Source organism: Ascaphus truei, chromosome 4 (genome assembly GCF_040206685.1).
Source record: "Ascaphus truei isolate aAscTru1 chromosome 4, aAscTru1.hap1, whole genome shotgun sequence".
NCBI lineage: Eukaryota > Metazoa > Chordata > Amphibia > Anura > Ascaphidae > Ascaphus > Ascaphus truei.
The window spans coordinates 312531243-312550702 of NC_134486.1; the positions used below are offsets into that span (position 1 = coordinate 312531243).

Sequence of the window (19460 nt, forward strand, 5' to 3'; positions counted from 1 at the left end):
GAGCTTTTGTTCCTGCGTGCAGAGGGCTCTTCATACTTTTGGATTTCTGCTGGGGGATTTTCTTGGATCCGCCCCGCATCAATCTATTTTTTATAGCGAGTGCTTGTTTGCACCATATTGTTTCTCTCAACAAATGATAGTCAACAACGGATCAGGTGCATCAACACAATATCTTCTCTATAGTCCATCAGATAAGATATTCCATTAAAGAATCACAACCCCGAACGCATATTCAAGCAGTAAAAGCGAAGAGACTGTCACTTCCAGCTGCAACAAATGAAGTTACATAGACAATTATTCCTTCTGAAAGGAAACCTGTAAACAAATATTAGCTAAATGAACCTCAATGATAAAAACTACCTTTTATAAGAATCATGCACGCTTCATTTTCCTTCGTATTTCCAGTGCCATCGCGGCCATGGGTTATAGTACTTGCAACACTCAACCCTTCACATTCCAGGGTCCTTGAATCACCCCAGCTTTCCATCTTGCTCGACGAGATGCTAAAGCAGAGAAGCTAAAATGCTGAAGCACTTCAGCCACTAATAGCACTCACGACCCTGCTGCTGATGCTGCACACAGCCAGTTCCCAGTTGACGTCACCTACGAGACCTCATCTCAGAAATCTCCATAACGCAGAGGATGGCAGCCCCAGGCAAGAATACAGGGTATTACAAGTGTATGCAAGCTGAAGTAAAGCAGCACTCGGGAGGAATTTCCTTCAAGTGCATGAACTGGTTTGAGATTTTTCCTATAAGTTAACATATTGAAAATATCTGGGATGTGTGAAGGAAGAGCCATTCTATTTAGCTTTGTGGAAAAGCCCTACTACAGCACTCGCCCCAATTTGCAGGGTAACTACGGAAGCTAAATTCGTTTAACATTTTTAGCAAACTAATGCAACTCGCACAAGAAATAAGGAACAAATTGTTGCCCAACATGTGGCTTTGCCCTTTATTTGAATGGAATACTGATTAGTTCTTCTACAAAAAGGGTCTGCTAAAGATAACTGCATAGGGTGGCGAGTTACAGAAGTGTATTACATATGTGTATAACAAATCAAAAATACCACTTGTGAGCACATTCACGTCCCAGACGAGTCCACAAACCTGTGTTTCCCCATTATCTCTTGGCATACCATGCTTCCAATGCAGCTAGGAATTCTGGGAAATGACATGCAAATTTGCAGTGTGCGTCACCTCTTTCTTATCTATTTTAACATGAATTCCTGTAAGCCAATGTCTGCTGTATTACACAGCTTTTCAGCACAGCCTGGGTTAAAGTGCATGGCCAGTATACCTACTCACAGACAGCCGTTTCGACCTTTTAGGTCTCAGTGGGAGGATGGTTATTGGCTGCACAGTGTGAAGTTGGTAGTGGCTACAACCACACAGTAAGTTATGGCAAGTAAAACGCACATACAAATGGGGAATCAGTTTTATTTGGTAGAGGATGGAGAAGTTATTTCTGCTGGAGGTTTTTTTTTGCCCTAGCATGAAACGGGGTCTTTAGGGAACTGTTCATTTCAGCTCCAGGGACACTCTGCTTCCCAAGATATACATTCCTCTGAAGTGGCTGCCAGTAGCAGCCTTGTCCGTGAACCCAGAGAGGCCGTTTAAAAGTCCTATGGGCAAATAGGAAGCAGTGATGTGATCGCTTGCATCTTTCTATTGGCCTGTGGAACCTATAAAACAGAGTTGATACTGGCAACACCTTCAGATGTTTGCATCACAGTAACAGGAGCCCCCAGAGCTGATAACAGTTCCGCTCCAGAGACCCTCTGCTTCAAATCTGGGGGGGGTGGGGGGAGGAGAATAGAAACCTCTATACATTTTTTTCCAAAGAAAAGCCGCTTTAATATTAAGATTTAGGAGCTAGTGTAAATACAGACAATAAGAAAGTCACCATCAAAAAATAAAGTATATTTGGGTCTCACCATTGCAGGTTTATAAATTTCTGCTGCATATTCTTCTCTCATAGACTTAGCCTGGATTTCACTGCCTGCAAGCTGTAGCTTAAAACTCTCACATTTTGTCATGGACTGCTCAAGAAGATGAATGATCTAAACCGGAATGAAGAAAATAAGTTTTTTTGCACTATTAAATGTAAACAGTTTTGATCTTTACAAATGTAGTGAGGTAAAGTGACCAATAACAGAGAGGAACACATTTTCCATAAGTGCTCAGCCATCTGTTAAGAGGTTGACGCACCTGGTTAGCTTCACTGGCCCCTTCAGTCTTCTGTAACAAAGCCCCTGCTTGCTCAGAAGCTGGTTTCCACAGTAACGACATTTGCGTGGATTCAGCCATTCTGAATACAGAATTAAAAAAACATGCATCTTATTAGAAAGAATGTAAGTATGTGTAGGAGTAAAGCCTTCCTGTATTAACATTAACCCAAGGTTCATTACAGAGCATCAGGGGGATAGTGGAGAGAAAAAAAAAAAAAAACACACGACACGAAAATTCTAGTGGGTTTAATTTATATTCCGCTCTTCTGTAAAGAGGATTCCTTTTTGTCCATACAACATTGGTGGGACCTAGTTTAGAATGCTTTCAAACTTAATTTTTTTTTAAGTGCCATAAAAGATTCAGCTATTCTTAATGTTTTATATTTATGATCAGAGAATTATAAAGAGCACAACACTACTCAATCGCACCATTTTTGTAAACACTTTGTATTTACTCAGTCCAGTTATATATTCTATTCCCTCTTAACATATAGTACAATAGATGTTGTGTTACTCTTTATTCATTGCTGAAATGCACATTTAGGCAACTTCTAATCTTAAAAAAAAAATACAAAAAAAGGATATTAACTGGAACTGAAGCTACTTTGCAACATTCTAATTACAATTGACCACTTTCTAATCTATTCAGTCACAGATTCTACCACATAACTGAATGGCCAGCGTTTCGTTTTGACCATTTTGAGACTTTATAATTAGAGCATCAGCAGACCTCTCTGAATGAGTTTAGGACCTGGAGCCGATTAACAGGATGGACTGTACGGTTTGCACTCCTGAATAGCAAAATTATCTGGTTCACCAGACCAATTAGGACATTTAAAAAACAAACTAATGTAGATATATGCATGTCAGCATTATCATCACTTTGAACACGAGGGCACCACGTAGCAGACTATGCACACGCAAGAATGCACCTCATACAATGTGATTAGGACAAATCGACTAGCAGATATGAGGACAAATGATTGATGCTACGAAAACATCTACAGTGCCTTCTATACATGCGTGTATTAAACATTTTAAATAGATACACATCTCAAACTCCTTCTCTACAAGAGGTGCATGCGATGCAGTGCAATGCAGGCACCTCAGGCAGTGAAAGTGTTAAATTATAGTTCACACTTACCGTTTCAAGTACACATTTTCTAGTGGTTTAGATTGTTCTTGTACCTGCTCTTTAATATGGTACTGACGGCAATCCACTCTCTGAAGAGTAGGCAGACTGCTTGGTAATGTGTTAAACGCAGCAATGCATTGCCAATTCATGTCCATCTCCTGAGACAACAAATTAGAAGGGTTAGCATTTTACACCTACAAGGTCAAGATTAGCTCAAATTTAACACATTTGGAAAGAGGACAATGGAGTGCACCGCATTGAAAGACAGGCATTCCCCGACACCTCCAATTAACAAGGTAAATCCTGTAAAAAAAAGTTATATCAATACTTAAATTAACTTGCTATTTGCATCAGTTCAGACCCATCTGGCATTATATCCATTTCTTACACAATTGAAACAGATAAAATACAACTCGGACTGTATCCAAGTACCCCCCTCTCAGGTCCTGGTAATAGAGAAAGTGTATGCTGATGACCAATGTAACGTGCTTGTTTATGGAAGTTTAGGATTGTACCGCTTTTCAGTGCACAATATTAACATCTGGACTGGAAGCAAATTGCATTCCATCAAATGGGCCAATAGATGTTGCACGTTTTATTACAAGTAAAGAAGCACCTCTTCATTGAGGCTTCATTTTACTACAGCACAGCCGAAGTAGAAAGTTACCTTCCAAAAGTTCAGCCAGTTCTCATGTTCGTAAACCAAGGGACCACCGAATTCAGAGGTTAAATGACTTTGATCAATGTAACTGAAAAGCTCAAAAGGTTTGTTCAACAGCACGTACTGGATGAGAAGAAAGTTACAAGTTACTTTCAGAAATAAAAAAGACACTAAAAATTCTGTATAAAATCAATGGTGTTACTGCACAAAGGTTCCAGATAGAAAATATGTAAGGAGTTTTGAAAATCATAGTTAGCACATTAATGTAACAGCCAAAGGTTAAGTGATGAATAGGAGAAACATGCTCGAATGACTCAACTCTGCTAAACAGGGAACCAAGAAATGCTCTGGTTGCACAGCAACAAAAATGTTGAAGTACTGTACAGCAAACGTTTAGCTGAGGGCAGATGATCACTGATCTCCATCACCATGGTAATGCGGATATAAGCACAAACGAAAATGTACTAGACTGACTCAAGAGCCTCTCTATACAACAGCAGCACTAGGTAGTTGGGTTAATATTAATGATGTTTCATGGCTGTATTTCCAGCTTGGAGTCTTTCTAGGCCACACTATTGTGGCATGACTATTAAAAGAAAGGGGAATTAAAGGTCAGGCAGATTGCCAGGTCAAAAATATATATTTTGCTCCGACATTACATACATTAGTGACAAACATGCCATAGTTTCAATTATTCTGTTTCCTTATATCTATGAACATTAGTTTAATGATACATTTATAATTTCACCGGTGAGTATGTTACCAATATAATGAAGTTCACATTTGCACGCCTGCATCATTGTGTCTGCAATAATTCAACCAACCATGTAAAGTGTTAAAATGGGGTCGTGTGTGGTACTAAATGTAAATGACCCGACAGTTTTCTGAAACTTGCTATTACTATTCCCACAGCAACATACAATGTACAGTAATGAGAGATTTTTATTTTTTTCCAGCAACGTGCGATTTAAATATTTGAAAATGACACCCACAATAAGAAGTGCCACAGTGTAAAAAGTATATAGTTAAATACACACAAACAACCTTGAGATCTGCACTCACAAAGATGGCACGTAGTTGCACCTTGGGAGAAATAGTATCGCAGAAGAAAAATAAATTAAAAAACCCTGGAGCGGTTGATCTCGGATTTCCAGTCAGTGGACAATAGTCACCGGAACGTCTGGACTGGTGTATGGATCTATATAATCATTGTAACCAATATGGTATCATGTGGTATAAAAATTAATCCAGCATTCACTTGGTGTAATTCCCTAGATTTCACACCTGCGAGATACATTATCAGTTTTGCTGCAACATTGTTTCTCACAACGAGCGAATATGTACCATCTTTGAGTGCGCATATTGTCTTAAAGCTGCAGTTCAGTCTTTTTTTTTTAATTAATTTTTTTACTTCAATAGTTTCATGTGTGCAATCTCTAATTACCTAAAGAACTGTATAGCTGCAGGTCAATTCGTTCTCCATGTATTGATAGGCGAAATTTGGTGACATAATTAGTGAAGGGATCTGTTTTTCTTTTGCCTCTGTCTCAGTGGAAGCTCATGAATATTCATGAGCACTTCTGCACTGACATGTGCTAGAGCACCGGTGCGCAAACTGGGGGGCGCGAGACTGCCGACGGGGGGTGCGGGGTTTTCAGAGGCCCCGCGCGCTTCCCGAAGGCACTTAAATTAAGTGCCGGGGGAGCAGCAGGGCCTCTGTAAACCTAACTTACCGTGGCTCCGGCGGCTTCCCCCCTGCGTCGCCATGGCAACGCGGCGTCATTACGCCGGAGCGCGGGTAAGTTGGGGTTGTGGGGGGCGCGGGAGTGAGGGGACAGCCGGCAGGGGGGCACAGGGAAAAAAGTTTGCGCCCCCCTGTGCTAGAGGGAGGGCAGGGCTGACAAAGGGGTGTGCCAGGGCTTGTGACAGGACATGAAGGGGCAGTGACTTAGCAAATGGCTGTTAAAATAGAATACAAGAAAATTGGTCTTTCAAAGTTGTTTTTTTTAAAAACAGAAAATGCTAAAAGTATTTTTTCTTACTACAGAACTGATTTATTAAAAAAACCCACACATGCAGGATATTGACTGAACTGCAGCTTTAAGGTGTACTTTTTTTTTTTTTTTTTTTACACTATATGGCACACGCTTCTTATTTTGCCCTTTTAGATTTTCTCCAGATGTGGTTCATTTAATCAGAAGCTGCACAGTAACGATCCGGCCATTTTAGATCACCATTGAATTTTAATTTGTGGACACCATTTTCACGAGACAATGAATTGGTTTGATTATATATAATTTCTATAAATTCGTTAGAGTATGTTTATTAGCCTTTCCATAAGGATTTGTCACTATTTGTTCTGTGATTGTTACCTGTATACCGTATACCTGTTTAGCACTATTGACTGTATATTCATATATATCTTGTGAAGCTGGGGATACCTGGGAGCAGAAAGCAACACAATTCAGCTCCAAGGACCCCTTGCATCCTACCTAGGGTAAAAAATAAAATGCAGCTTTAAGAGTGCAAACATTAACTTCATGTACCTTGCACCGTCTGTCTGAAGAATCCTTTTCCCTTATTCCCGACGCCTTCCTCAAGAATTTTCTCAATGCTCTCTTTTCTGGTTGAACAGCATAAACAGCACTTATGACGATGCCAAGTTCATTCTACGGGGAATACAAGTTAAAATGTATATACAGTAGGGCCCCGCTTTATGGCGTTCCGCTCATACAGCGCTTCCCAATGTACACCCATATTCATTAGGTTCGGCGCTTGTTCCGTTTTTCCGTCGATTTTCGGCATGACGCGCTCAGCAGCCGAGTATCTGACTGTCACTAAAGCAGCAGTTTTAGTCTGTGCGAAACTCCTTGTACGGTGCAATTTGTCAGCGAAACAGTCTGTTTACAGCTCTGCATCTCTGTTTTCAAAAAGGTACAATACAGTACAGTAGGGCCCCGCTTTACAGCGATTTCCGCTTTACAGTGGCGGCCTGGAACCCGCTGTATGAGCAGGGCCCTGCTGTACCTATATAATTATGCTTTATTTAACCTAGTAGTGTATAAAGGCAAGACTTTCCAAAGATCTTGGATGTGCGACAAGGCCAAGTCTGTGATATAGCAATATAGATATATATCATCCTTCACCCACAATTATATAACAAACTGCAAAACACTGGCAGTGTTTACACAACGTTGGAATGCGAGGCTTAAAATTACTCTACAAAATTATTCCGAATAATATATCTGGGCCAACTAAATGGAGGAAATAAAAAACACGCCTGGAAGCCATGGTATGAATATAGAGTAAGCATGTTAAAACTTCTATTCCAGCAAGCACTAAAGGGTGTACTGAGCCTTCAAAACCTCCCAAGTTTCTTCAAGTGTACTGTGAAGAAACCTGCGAGGTTTCGAAAGCGCTCGACTACAATTTAATCTATTAAGAACTCCAATGTTGGTCCCTAAACAGTATCACAAATTCGCTCTTCTCCAGGACCAATGAGGCTACTAAAAAACATTGAATTACATCATGGCAAGCACGCAAGCCAAAACAGCTACAACTCCACGATTCCTGCTCCTATTGGTTGAATCTGGTGAATTTTTTTTTAATGTATTTATGTGCTAATAGAAAAATATTGGACTTTGGACACTGTACAAGTATAATTTACAGCATAGTGCAAATATGTATCAGATCAACCTCAAGTACAATAGAGATCTTTAATAATAAAAAAAAAAAAAAAAAAAAAACACATTTTTTAGAAAGAAAAGGTATATAAAAACAAAAAAAAGGTGTCATAATACAGCTCAACCCCGTTATAGCGTGATCCGCTACAATACGGATCCGCTTATAACACGGTCTGAGCGTGGCTCCCGATTTAAAAAACATATCCAAGTTTTTATTTATTTATTTTTAGCGAAATTGCCTCCGCACGATGACTTACCCAGCATCTGCAGCTATCTCCTCTCTGCAGCTCTCATAAGGGATTCTCTATCACTTCACCATAGGATTGGTTTGATGTCATTGACTTATCAAACTTAACTTCTAGTGCACAGTACAAGTTAAGTTTGATAATAGAATCCATGACATCACACCAATCCTATGGTGTAGCAGGTAAAGAATTGCTCTCAGTGTATGAAGGGTCATTGGTTCAATTCCTGCATGCTATGCCAACATTATTAGTGTAGGGGGAAGTGTGTGTCCGTTAGCAATAAAGCATTGAATAATCTTTAAAAAAAAAACAAACGAGATATACGCACGTGGACAGAGGAGCGGCAGAGAGGAGGAGGAGAGGAGGAGCGGTACCTGCAGAGGAGGTGGAGGAGAGGAGCGGTACCTGCAGAGGAGGAGGAGGAGAAGAGCGGTACCTGCAGAGGAGGAGGAGAAGAGGAGCGGTACCTGCAGAGGAGGAGGAGAAGAGCGGTACCTGCAGAGGAGGAGATGAGCGGTACCTGCAGAGGAGGAGGAGGAGGAGAGGAGCGGTACCTGTAGAGGAGGAGGAGAGGAGCGGTACCTGTAGACAGGAGAGGAGCAAGTCCTCACACGGCGACCATTTCGCGATTCAGGTTATAACATGGTTTCATAACAGGGTTAAGCTATATCATGAATTTGCGTTTAAAGATACCATGTATAGGGTTGGATTTCAAAGGGAACTCGATTGCAGTTGGATTTGAGAAGTACAAAAAGAGTGTTTATGGTATGCAAACACCTTAGCCAGGCCTAGTGTTAGAAACAGATATGATGTCAAGATAAGGACGAAATGGGTTCTCTGACAAAGGTTTTTCAAAGCATTCTCTGGAAAGGGTTTATGGATGGCCAGGGGGCATGGCCAAGTACAGCTCAACACTGTTATAGCGCAATCCGCTACAACATAGATCCGCTTATAAACGCGGTGTGAGCATGGCTCCTTTAAAAAAAAAAAAAAAACACGACACTTTCTGCCAACAGAGGTCCTTGAAAAACAAACAGTAGGTGTCTCAGACTTTAAAGTAGGAACGTTCTGGACTTCAAACTCACTCGCAGCCCATGAAAACAGCCACCGGATAGGATAGACAGGATGAGTGGGAGAATAAAAACATTTGCATGACGTAAGTGCAATGAGAAAAGGAGGCCTCACCTCTGACTGGCAATAAATGCACCCTGAGCAGAGCCTGCAAGATTTGCATTGTAAAATTACCCTCTGGACAAGATTTAAGGTTGTTGGGTTACACTGTTGCAACATGCACGGGAAATCAAAACCTAGGAATTGGGAGCTGCACCATTAGGACCAAGGGACAAAGCTAAATCCATCTAATTTCCCATGAAATACCAGTCCTAATGCTATCTGTATACAGTGTAAACATGTCCATTAACCCCTACAGGGCAAACAAAAGTACTGCTGTGTAATGCGTTGCATGCTCCTTTTACTCTGCTGTAACTTCTAACTATTGCTAGCTAAGACTGCTTTAAACATGAATATACAAGAGTAACACAGAAAAATTATATTCCAATAGCAACATAGTAAATATTTCTTCAGTCAAGTGTAAATGAAGCAGAGGTTTTTATGGACATTTTGGAAAGATACTCCCATAGACTCTTATCATCCAGACATTGAATGTATGCTTGTGAATTCAGAGGCGTCAGTGGATATCACCTGCTCCACCCTGCAGAAAGGTTACATTCAAAGGCTCTGTGCAAGCTCAGATGTTCCATGAGAGGACAAAGCTACAATCTCAGTGCTCTCTGCAAGTTCAGTCCTGCACTCTGACACAGTCACTGCTGCAGTACTGCTCGGGCTCCCCAGCTGCTCTCTTCCTTATGTCAGTGCAGTAAAAATACAGGGCACAGCAACAACAGTATTAAGAGGTGGGACAGGCAATAGTGGATATATGGATCTGCAGACAGAAGGCGATCGGATCACACACACACTACGGTGGCGGAACCCCTGATCGCGGCCGTCATTTAAAAAAAAAAAAAAATGTGATCCTTGTTATAACGCGGTGGCAATATGTAGACCCCAAGCACTGTGTTATAACAGTGTTCAGCTGTATTAAAACAAGGAATGGCTTTATTAAAAATTAGTCCAGATAATAGAGGAATGCTGCACACCTCAAAAAAGAAAAAAAATGATACAATTACCGGTGCTCCAATGTTAGAACGAAAGCCTGCAGTCAGTCCTGGGTACATAGAAGAAGGAACAGATGGCACAACGGATTTTGCAAATTCAAACTCATTTATTGAGCCAACACTTGGCTCAATAAATGAGTTTGAATTTGCAAAATCCGTTGTGCCCTCTGTTCCTTCTTCTCTTTATTAAAAATGAGAACACCATGTGATGTCATCTCATCTGCATAATAGGAGTTACAAATCTGTAATCGTGTAAGAGAATGGCATGTTCTGACATCACACACTATGTTTAACAGGAACTGGGGGATAGATATTAATGAGATATTCTGAATGTATTGATTCGACTCACGCGTCTTAGTATTAGTTAAGGAAAGTTATGAGCGCTTATCTTCTGAGGGTTTAGTTTAAATATCATTTTGCAAGAGGTTTTTTTTACTCTGTCGTAAAAAGGTCAATCTCAGTGTTGATTTAATAGGGGCTAGGTTTATGTTGTTTCAATGGGAAAGAATCCTACATAAGAGCAAGGTTTTATATTTAAAAAAATAAAAAAAATTCAGAGGTGTGTTGGGTTCAGGAACACGAGATCACATACAGTATTTGTTCCAGTGTCCCCTCTGGGGAGAATCTATGGCATTTGGTAATGAATAGGGTTTTCTGTCTATGTTTATTTTTTTTATTTTTTTATTTTGAGAAACTTCTGCATTTATTGTAATTGCATGTTCTTGTAATCCAAGCTCTGTGAGGGAGAGATTTATTAAATGTTTTAATAAGTAATGCTTTGGGCTCTGAAGGAGTATGTACATTTTCGGACACATTTTGCTACAACGGATTCTTGGTGTGTTAAAGTGCATAGGTTTTCTATAATAAAACAGGGACCTGGGGCCCTGGCAAATATTAATTTTACATCTTATTTGCATTTCCCAGATGGTGGCAGCAGTGTATAGATATGATTGCAATTGAGAAAGGGGTTAATATTAACTCATAAGGGGTACCTGGCGCAGGCGAAAGGCGAGTTGTCTAGAGTAGCCGTGTGTTTTAACACTGATTGCATATCCAAATCACATGCCCACTTGTGTGCTTTTCGTGACAGTATTTTGGGACGGATTTAGGGGAGATATTAACTCATTTGAGAGACCTTTGCAAAGGTGAAGAGTGGGACAGCTTGCGAGCGGTGTATTAATACTTGTCCTGTAGAGGAGATATTGTCCATTTGAGGGACCTTTGCAGAGGTGAAATATGGGACTGCTTGCGAGCAGAGTATTAACCATTGTCCCGTATGCAGGTTACGTGCTCTCAAGTGGGGTGTACGTGACAAGGATATACCAAATAAGTGAAAATGGGAAGGATGTGGATCCAGGGGGAGGGTGGGGAGGAGGAGAGGAGGAAGGGAAAAAAAAAAAAAAAAAAAAAAAATCGGATTGCCATTATTTGGAGTAAGGAAGGAATTTATTTCCCCCTCATGAGATACAGTGTCATTGGATGATGTGTCACTGGGGCTTTTTGTTTGCCTTCCTCTGGATCACTATACTGTAAATACAAATATAGGATAAGTATCCGTGATCTGAGGCTGCGCTTATCGTGCCGGCGACGGCGACAAAACAAATGTATTGATGCCGTTGCGTGCGCTTATAGTAGGCGCATCGACTTTGTCGCGATCGCTAGAAGTCACTTATTTGATTTTTCCAGCGACCGCAGCCTTAAGTGAGCATAGGTTGGACATATGTCTTTTTTCAACCTCAACTACTATGCAAGTACAGTTAACAAAACTATAGGAAGAGTCATATCAATACCTGAGTATACAAGAGACTGTTCACAACACCAGATATAAGCTTTTTTGTGGACGTCCTCAAATCAACGACAACTGACACACTGCAGCTTCCCAGAGAACATGAGCTATAAAATTAAGAGCAGATATTAGATGGGGGTGAAGGACTAACACACGCTACCTCAACAGTTAAGCCAGTGTAAAACGGGGCATCTACCACTAAACTCACTACATTTACAACTATCCATTTCAGTTCCTTGGGACGTCAGTTTCACAAATAAGGCTCAACAGCTTCCAGATTTCTGCCTCTAAGATTATATAAAGAGCACAAACATGATAGAAAACATGGGCATATTGATCATTGCTACACAATACATCAGAATAAAGAACAAGTCAAGACTCGCCGTACAGCATTTAAAGTTAATGGAAAGTGACTAACAAAATATTGGCATGCTTTAGAGGCTGAAAACGTACATTGTCATACGAGTAGCAGATAAACAAAAAGGGGGGGGGGGAGAGAGAAGAAAGAAAACACCTACTTGAGCAAGTATGAGAAATATTGAAACAGATCGGCAATATCCTGTTTCTTTAGCGCTGCAAGTTTGTGATGCTGAGTTTTCGGGAATATCACGAGTGGCCGGCCTTGCCGGTCAACGCCACCTTAAAAAACAAAAACAAAAAACAAAGCCCCAATTTAAAATAACTCCACAAAAAGGAAAAGCTTCACCCATTGCAGCATTTCACAATGACATACACTACAGGATCAAGATTAAAGTATCACCTCTGCCCAAAATTGAAACTCAAAGGGGAAGGGGAGGTATGGAGGAGGAGAGGGGGTCCTCCAGAGCTGAACCGTGAGATTTCGTGTTTTATTACATGCATGCTAAAGATGGACGCATGAGGTCATCCATAAGAAGCAACAACTGCCCGGCTGCCATTTTGTTTACTCTGATGAGACCACAACACTTAAAATGGCAAGTCTTTTGGGTACCGGTCACACACGCTTGCACGTGACACCTTAAACTAAAGTTAGAGACATTTGCCCAGGGAAGACAAAACGGCCACAAATATCAGCCTCACCCCAGGTTCCAATAGAAGATCGAACCATCAGGAGATAGTCTGCTTTCCCAATACCATTTTTATATCCCCCCCCTATTGCAAAAACAGCATAAAAATAAATAAATCCAGAGTTCAGGGACTGCAAAACAGTACTTGGTGACCCATCAGTTCAGGCAAAGTAAAAAAATAAAACAGCCCCTCACCTGGTAATGTTACAGCCCCTGAAGAAAGGGCTGTGTACGCTTTGAGCTCAGCGACGTCATCCAAATGTTTACCTACATCACAGCAGAGACAAAAACCATGATAAATGTAGAGACACCACAATGAATGATGTATAAACTAGGTACTGAAGCTCCTCATCTCGGAAAAAAACAACTTATGGTTCCTGTAATTAAAGACTGAAAAGGAGAATTACCACTATGTTTTACATTTACAAGCAGTAATCACAATAACCATGTTCCCCAGTGCAACTAGGTCTGCATAATTTAAAAAAGGTAAAAGGAACATCTTTTATCAACAATACAAAACGAACAAGTTCTCCCTCCCGTAATTTATTTCCTGTGGACAAGGCTGAATATTACTTGGAGCCAGCCTTGGGTAACAGCACCCTGGTCTGAAGCAGCGATTAACGCGTTCATACTTCCGTGTTTGCATCAAATGAAAGACCATTTTCAGCATGTTTGCTACATGCAACATCTTGGGCTGCGTCCATGCTGCCGAAGACTGCGCCCTTGTGACTTCACCCGCGTTAAGCCGGAGGGGTTTTTGTCGATGCTAGACGTGCCGTGGGGGGCGTGTCTAGGGGCGTAACGGATCTGGTTCGCCCTCATTGGGCAAACAGCTGACGTGACCTGGCCGTCGCGATGAGGAATCAGATTGAACTAATTGATCGCGCGCCCCCTCCTGCTGTGGGGAGGGGCGCGCAAGATTTTTCTGGGGGAGGCGCGGCAGCTGCAGAGGCCCCGCGCTCTTCCCCATGGCATTTAAATGAAGTGACGAGGGACAGTGTGAGGCCTCCGCAGTGTCTCCAACCTTGCCAGGTGATGCGTCGCCATGGCAACGCGGCATCAAATGACGCCACCCCGCGCGTCATTTAACACCGGATTTTTGGTAAGGGGAGGGCACGAGCACAAGGGCTGGCAAGTAGGGGGGGCGCAGCGCACAAAGTTAGGCCACCCCTGCCGTAAAGCATTGTGATTGCGCCGCACATGCACACCTCCGCACGATCTTCTGCAGCATGGACGCCTCCTTATGCAGACTCATCTTACAGTTTAATGAGCCAGAAGATAACACCAGTATGGGTACACACCATAATATATCTTCCAAGTCGACCCCTCACTACTAGACAGGCCACCAAACACTGCTTGCCCTACTGTCACCCTGAAAACCTGACCTGTTGGTGGACGGGGACACACGCAAAAAAAAAAAAAAAAAAAAAAAAAGGGACTGCTACTTTAACCCTTTCAGTGCCAGACTGTTGTGCCAATGCCATCACCACAACCAACTCCAGCACTCATTGCACAGTCTCCGTCATCGTGACCTACCCCTAGAAAACAAGCTCAGTATCCGGACTTTCAGGTTACACCACAAGGACCACCGGCCCTCATGATTAGAGTTGCCGGGTGTCCGGTATCGAACCGGACAGCCCGGAATTTGGTTACTCTGTCCAGTAAAAATGAGATAATACCGGACATGTATGTGTCTGCTGGGGGGAGGGGAGAATGGCAGTTAGTTCCAGGAGTGATAGTTTCACAGCTGTAACAGCAGTTTGTGGTGCAATGAAGATAAGGCACAGGTTTTTTTTGCTAGTATACAAGTTCTGTGACACCGACTGTTATGGAGTCTATACACAGCAAGTGTGGTACCTCCTGCCCTCTGTTATACATGTAGCCCTTTTTCTGACGCTCCAAAGAGACTACGGGTACTGCACACACCTGTGGCTCCAGGAGATCTGAGCCTCCGCTAGCTGGGAGCCTGGGGTAACACTTACTTAGCGCAGCGCCTCCACTTAACCAGGATCCCCATCATGTAAGATTCCCCTGGGCAAGAAACATAACACATGACTTTAACTGGTTTTACTGTAACGCAATAACCTTTTGATAACAAACCGTGGCAATAACACATATCACATTACTTATACTATAACGCTAGTGGCTCGGCCACTCTCTCTTTAGGAGTACTGTCTCTGTCCCGTCACTGCATGCCCCACACCGTGTCCATGTATGGTAATGTATTTGTAAAGGCTCAGTCCTTTGGCCACTTCACTAGTGTCCCCAAAGAGTTATACCTAAGGCAGGATCAGCGCCTGTTGACCGGTGTTGGTGCACTTGATGTAAATACCTTCCGGTCACAGCAGTGACCGGTAACAGCTTCGAAAAGGATCAGATGAATCAGCGGCTTGCCTCCTGTGTCTCAATGTCCAGCCGTCAGGTCCCAAACGACTCGCCACAACCGCAACTCTGTACCTTTGTCCCTAGCTGTTGCTTAGTAAGGGGATGACGTTCCTATCACTATAGGGCTTCCCTGCAGCACTGCAACCTACTGTGGCTCAGGGATTCTCCTAGGGGCCCGCGGGGAAAAGCTGTCCTATGCAGGCGGGTCACGGACCCCCTGCACTCACACTACCTCCTCCTTCACCTTCCGTATCCCCTCTCACTAGCTCAACCAAATAACTGCTGCACTGCACTCAACCCTGTGTCTTCTTGTCAGCGCACACAGCACTGCAGCTGTGTCAATGACAAGACTACACACACACACACACCTAAGGTCAGGGTCCCTACCTTAGGGGCCTTCCCTCAGAACCTACCCACTGACCTAGTGGGGTGTGGGGCCTACCTGGGACCTGGGGATAACCTGACCTGGTGTAAGAGCCGCTTGCTCCCTACACCCTTCCTGCTCCCAGCTCCAACTGCGGTTCTGCAAACCCCGCAAATTGTATCTATCTCCCCTCTCTGGAATCCGGGAGCCTTATTGGCTGCTATGAGGCACCTGGTGCATTCCTCCCTATGCCTCATGGGAACTGTAGTCCCGTGGAGGCTGCTGTGGCATTGGGGCCGCGTGCGAGCTTGTACTGTGCATGCGCGACTCCCTAATGGCCACCGCAACTCCTGCACATGTGCGACCACAGCGCATGCGCGAGCAGACACAATGGCGGCCCCGCTAGCCGGGTGCGCCGCAGAGCCTCGGAGCGCTCCCTGCTCCGACCCCAACCTTCTCTGCGTGCCGGCGGGTCCATCGCTGCCTCCGGCGGCACCCGCGACCGCTCGGCGCGTAGGCAAGGGGGTCTCTGGGGCTGAAAAGAGACCAGGGCTACATACATGTTCTATTATTTCATGGTTTTCTCTAAAGTCTTCTACAAAGTTTGTTTTAACATAAAAAAAAAATAATAATTGGGGATTTGTCAAAGTGCAAGTTTCGGGGTTGTATGTATTTATATGGCGCCATTAATGTACATTGCGCTTCCCAGCAGTAATATATACGTGACAATAATAAATAACGGGAAGAAGTGGTTCAGACATAAGTGACATTTAGGAAAAAGGAGTCCCTGCTCCGAAGAGCTTACAATCTAATTGGTAAGTAGCAAGAACATAGAGACAGCAGGAGGGCGTTCTGGTAAGTGCGTCTGCAGGGGGCCAAGCTTTATGTATGAGGTGTAAATTATCAGCCACAGAGATACTCATATGCTTCGTTAAGCAGATGTGTTTTAAAGGTGGATAGATGGTGCTAGTCAGGTATTGGGGGGGGGGGGGGGGAAGGGCATTCCAGAGGTGTGGGAAAGTAAGTGAGAAAGGTTTAAGGCGGGAGAGGGCTTTAGATACAATGGGGGTAGAGAAGACATCCTTGAGCGGAACGCAAAATTAGGGCTGAGATGTAAGGAGGCGTATCAGAGTGTAAAGCTTTAAAAGTGAGGAGAATTGAGTGATGCAGGATTTGATAGGAAGCCAGGAGAGTGATTTCAGCAGGGGCGACATCGAGACAGATTTAGAAAAGAGTAAAGTGATTCTGGCAGCTGCGTTAAGGATAGATTGTAGGGGAGACAGGAAGGCCGGACAGCAGGAGGTTACAGTAATTGAGACAGGAGAGAATGAGGGCCTGAGTCAGAGTTTTATCGAGCAATAGAGGAAAGGACGTATCTTTGTAATATTGCGGAGGAAAAAACCCATGCTAGACTGGGGCCTAATGGGTCAGTAATTGGGTGGTGCTAGCATGGATTGGGAGGCCAGTTACAAGAAACCTTTGTAGAGTTTGCTAAACCTCTTTTGCCCACTATAAAAAGTTACATTTGACTGTGGCCACGAGCCATGTTGGTATGTGGACACATGGCACACTGCAAGACATTAAATCTGTGACCACACCAAGTCATTAAAAAATAAATAAAAAGCCAAGGCAACCAGATTAACCTTTATCCATTGTGTTAGCATAAAGGATCTGCAATGCACTAGAGGAGATACATCACAGTCCCTTAGTTTAATTTGCCCCTATTTGGGAACGCACCAACAGGACGATCTGGAGTTGTATTTTTTTTTTTTACCATCTCTATACTTTTGCCTCACCAACAGCAATGCAGATGCAAAGAAATATAGATCAGTAATAACACATTTCCGAAATTACGCCCCGTATGGATTCATTCACGTGACGCCATCAGGAGTTATATTAAACCTCTTTCGTGGCAGGACCTTAGGAAACCTATTGTGGGTGTCTATGCACGAAACTGTTTAACACATGCTTCAAAACAGAAGCTTTATTTCCATTCGTGCCAGCGGACATGGAACACTTTGAATAAGTTTGCAGTTAGAGTTTGCAGGTATCTCGTAGGACTGAACCACTGCGCAAAAGTGAGCAGCTGCGGAGGTCCTGCAGCATCTAAGCGCGGGAAACTACAGGGGCATTGCGTAGGAAACCCGTTAAGGCTCGCGCCCTGCATGCTACAGCACTTGGGAACCTCTAGCCAGATGCGTCACTCACCTGTGCCGCACGCGCCCATCCCACCAGCTTCTCGGGAGGAGTTGCTATCGCGTGCGTGCAGCGTGCAGGTCTCTGTGGCATTTAAGTGGGACGGTGGGTGACGTCACAGCCAGCTAACGGTTTCTTTGGAAAGGAACTGTGAATACCCCTTCATGGTCAGTGAAGGTGGAGTGGCTGTGAAACAGTTAACATTAATGATGTAAAGACAAAAAAGTATCCATGTAAAAAAAAAAAAAATGAAATAAAAAGCTGTTAGCCATTAGAGCCCCTCATCCTGTCTCCCAGGATAAATGTGCATTATAGGGTGATCAGCTGTGAAAGGTTTATCCAGACCTGGTTGGCAAATCTCTCATCCTGATCTGACTAGAGCCAACTTTTTAACATGGAGGTCCCTGAAGCTACATTGTTCTTGTTTCCTTTGGACCTTGAACCCAACATGAAAAACCTATTTGATAGCTGAGTTTATTTGGGTGATATGAACCCAGACACAGTGACCCAGTCAAAACAGTTTAAGCTAAACTTGCACTGATGTTAATCATGAAATCATTCCATTAGACCTTCCAATATTTGGTACATGAAAATAAGTGCAGTTTATTTGCTACCTCTGCAGGATAGAGGCACTTTCAAAAAAGTGACACCTAAAGAGAAATTGTAACATATATAATTAGTTAAATGCAAACACTATATTACCAATAATATGTGTGTGCTTTTGGCTTTATTTGTATATACAGTACTTATATAACCCCCGTCCTAAGGGGTTACCAGCAGGTTAGTGTATGCCATAGGGATACTTATGTCAGAATTGAGTATTAAGGATAGGAGGTTTCTGGAAGGTTAGGTTCCTGGAGGACAAGATGAGAGGAACCTTGGGGAGAGTAGATAGGGATATGTCCATAAAGTAATACAAGAGACCAGCCCCCCCTTATTTGTTATGTTGATGTAGCCAGGTTCCCCCCTCTGAGGTTGTGCCCCCCTCCTTGCTGTGTTACGTCTGTGCGGTTGTGAGAGTTGCAGCGGTTGCCGGGGGCGTGCGGGTGCGCGTGCACGCGTGTCAGGAGCTCCGTGGGAGGGGGCGTTCGAAGAGAGGATGCCGGTGTGCGCCGGGATGGCGATTGCGTCGCCGGGGGCTCCATTGGTTGCAGAGGGAGCCGCCATCTTGGGGAAGCTTGCGCATGCACAGAGCAGCAGCGGCGGCCATTCTATGTTGCGCATGCGCAGTGGAAATGTGCTATGAACAGCTACAAGCAAGTATCAGGACTTTACCACTCTTTACGGAGCCTTATGGTCACAGATTGAATGTTTGCCTTTGCTAACATCTGCTACATCTAGCTATGGCATCCAGGGAGTCACTGCTTATATATATCTCCCTTTACATATTATTGCTGCTTATCTGATCATTATATTTTTTCACATTAGTTCACAATTTACTAATTTCCTGGATTTTGCATGGGACTACCTAGGTTATTTTTTTCCTTGGGGTAGTAGCTGTCTCCATTAGGATATTCAGTGTTTAGGCAGTAAGTTTACAGTATTATTTAATTTT

General features: G+C 43.2%; 1 protein-coding gene and 1 long non-coding RNA gene across 4 annotated transcripts in view; one reads left to right on the forward strand and one right to left on the reverse strand.

Annotated features, from left to right (window-relative positions):
* The window catches only part of LOC142493597 (uncharacterized), a 36983-nt gene extending 18997 nt beyond the window's left edge, over nt 1-17986 (reverse strand). For 2 of the 3 annotated variants that reach the window (XR_012801146.1, XM_075597855.1), the window contains exons 1-9: nt 17918-17986; nt 13156-13227; nt 12433-12553; nt 11919-12021; nt 6573-6695; nt 4033-4149; nt 3375-3523; nt 2211-2310; nt 1937-2062 (exon numbers count right to left, since the gene is read on the reverse strand). Coding sequence is in view for 2 of the 3 variants with exons in the window: in XM_075597855.1 (XP_075453970.1) it covers nt 1937-2062; nt 2211-2310; nt 3375-3523; nt 4033-4149; nt 6573-6695; nt 11919-12021; nt 12433-12553; nt 13156-13227; nt 17918-17936 (930 nt within the window). In the remaining variant the exon portion in view is untranslated. Of the gene's footprint in view, nt 1-1936; nt 2063-2210; nt 2311-3374; nt 3524-4032; nt 4150-6572; nt 6696-11918; nt 12022-12122; nt 12202-12432; nt 12554-13155; nt 13228-17917 lie in introns of those variants that run through there. The other variant, XM_075597856.1, reaches the window with a different exon arrangement.
* The window catches only part of LOC142493599 (uncharacterized), a 48250-nt gene continuing 46724 nt past the window's right edge, over nt 17935-19460 (forward strand). Inside the window, exon 1 of the long non-coding RNA XR_012801147.1 lies at nt 17935-18072. This is a non-coding gene — a long non-coding RNA (uncharacterized LOC142493599). The remainder of the gene's footprint in view (nt 18073-19460) is intronic.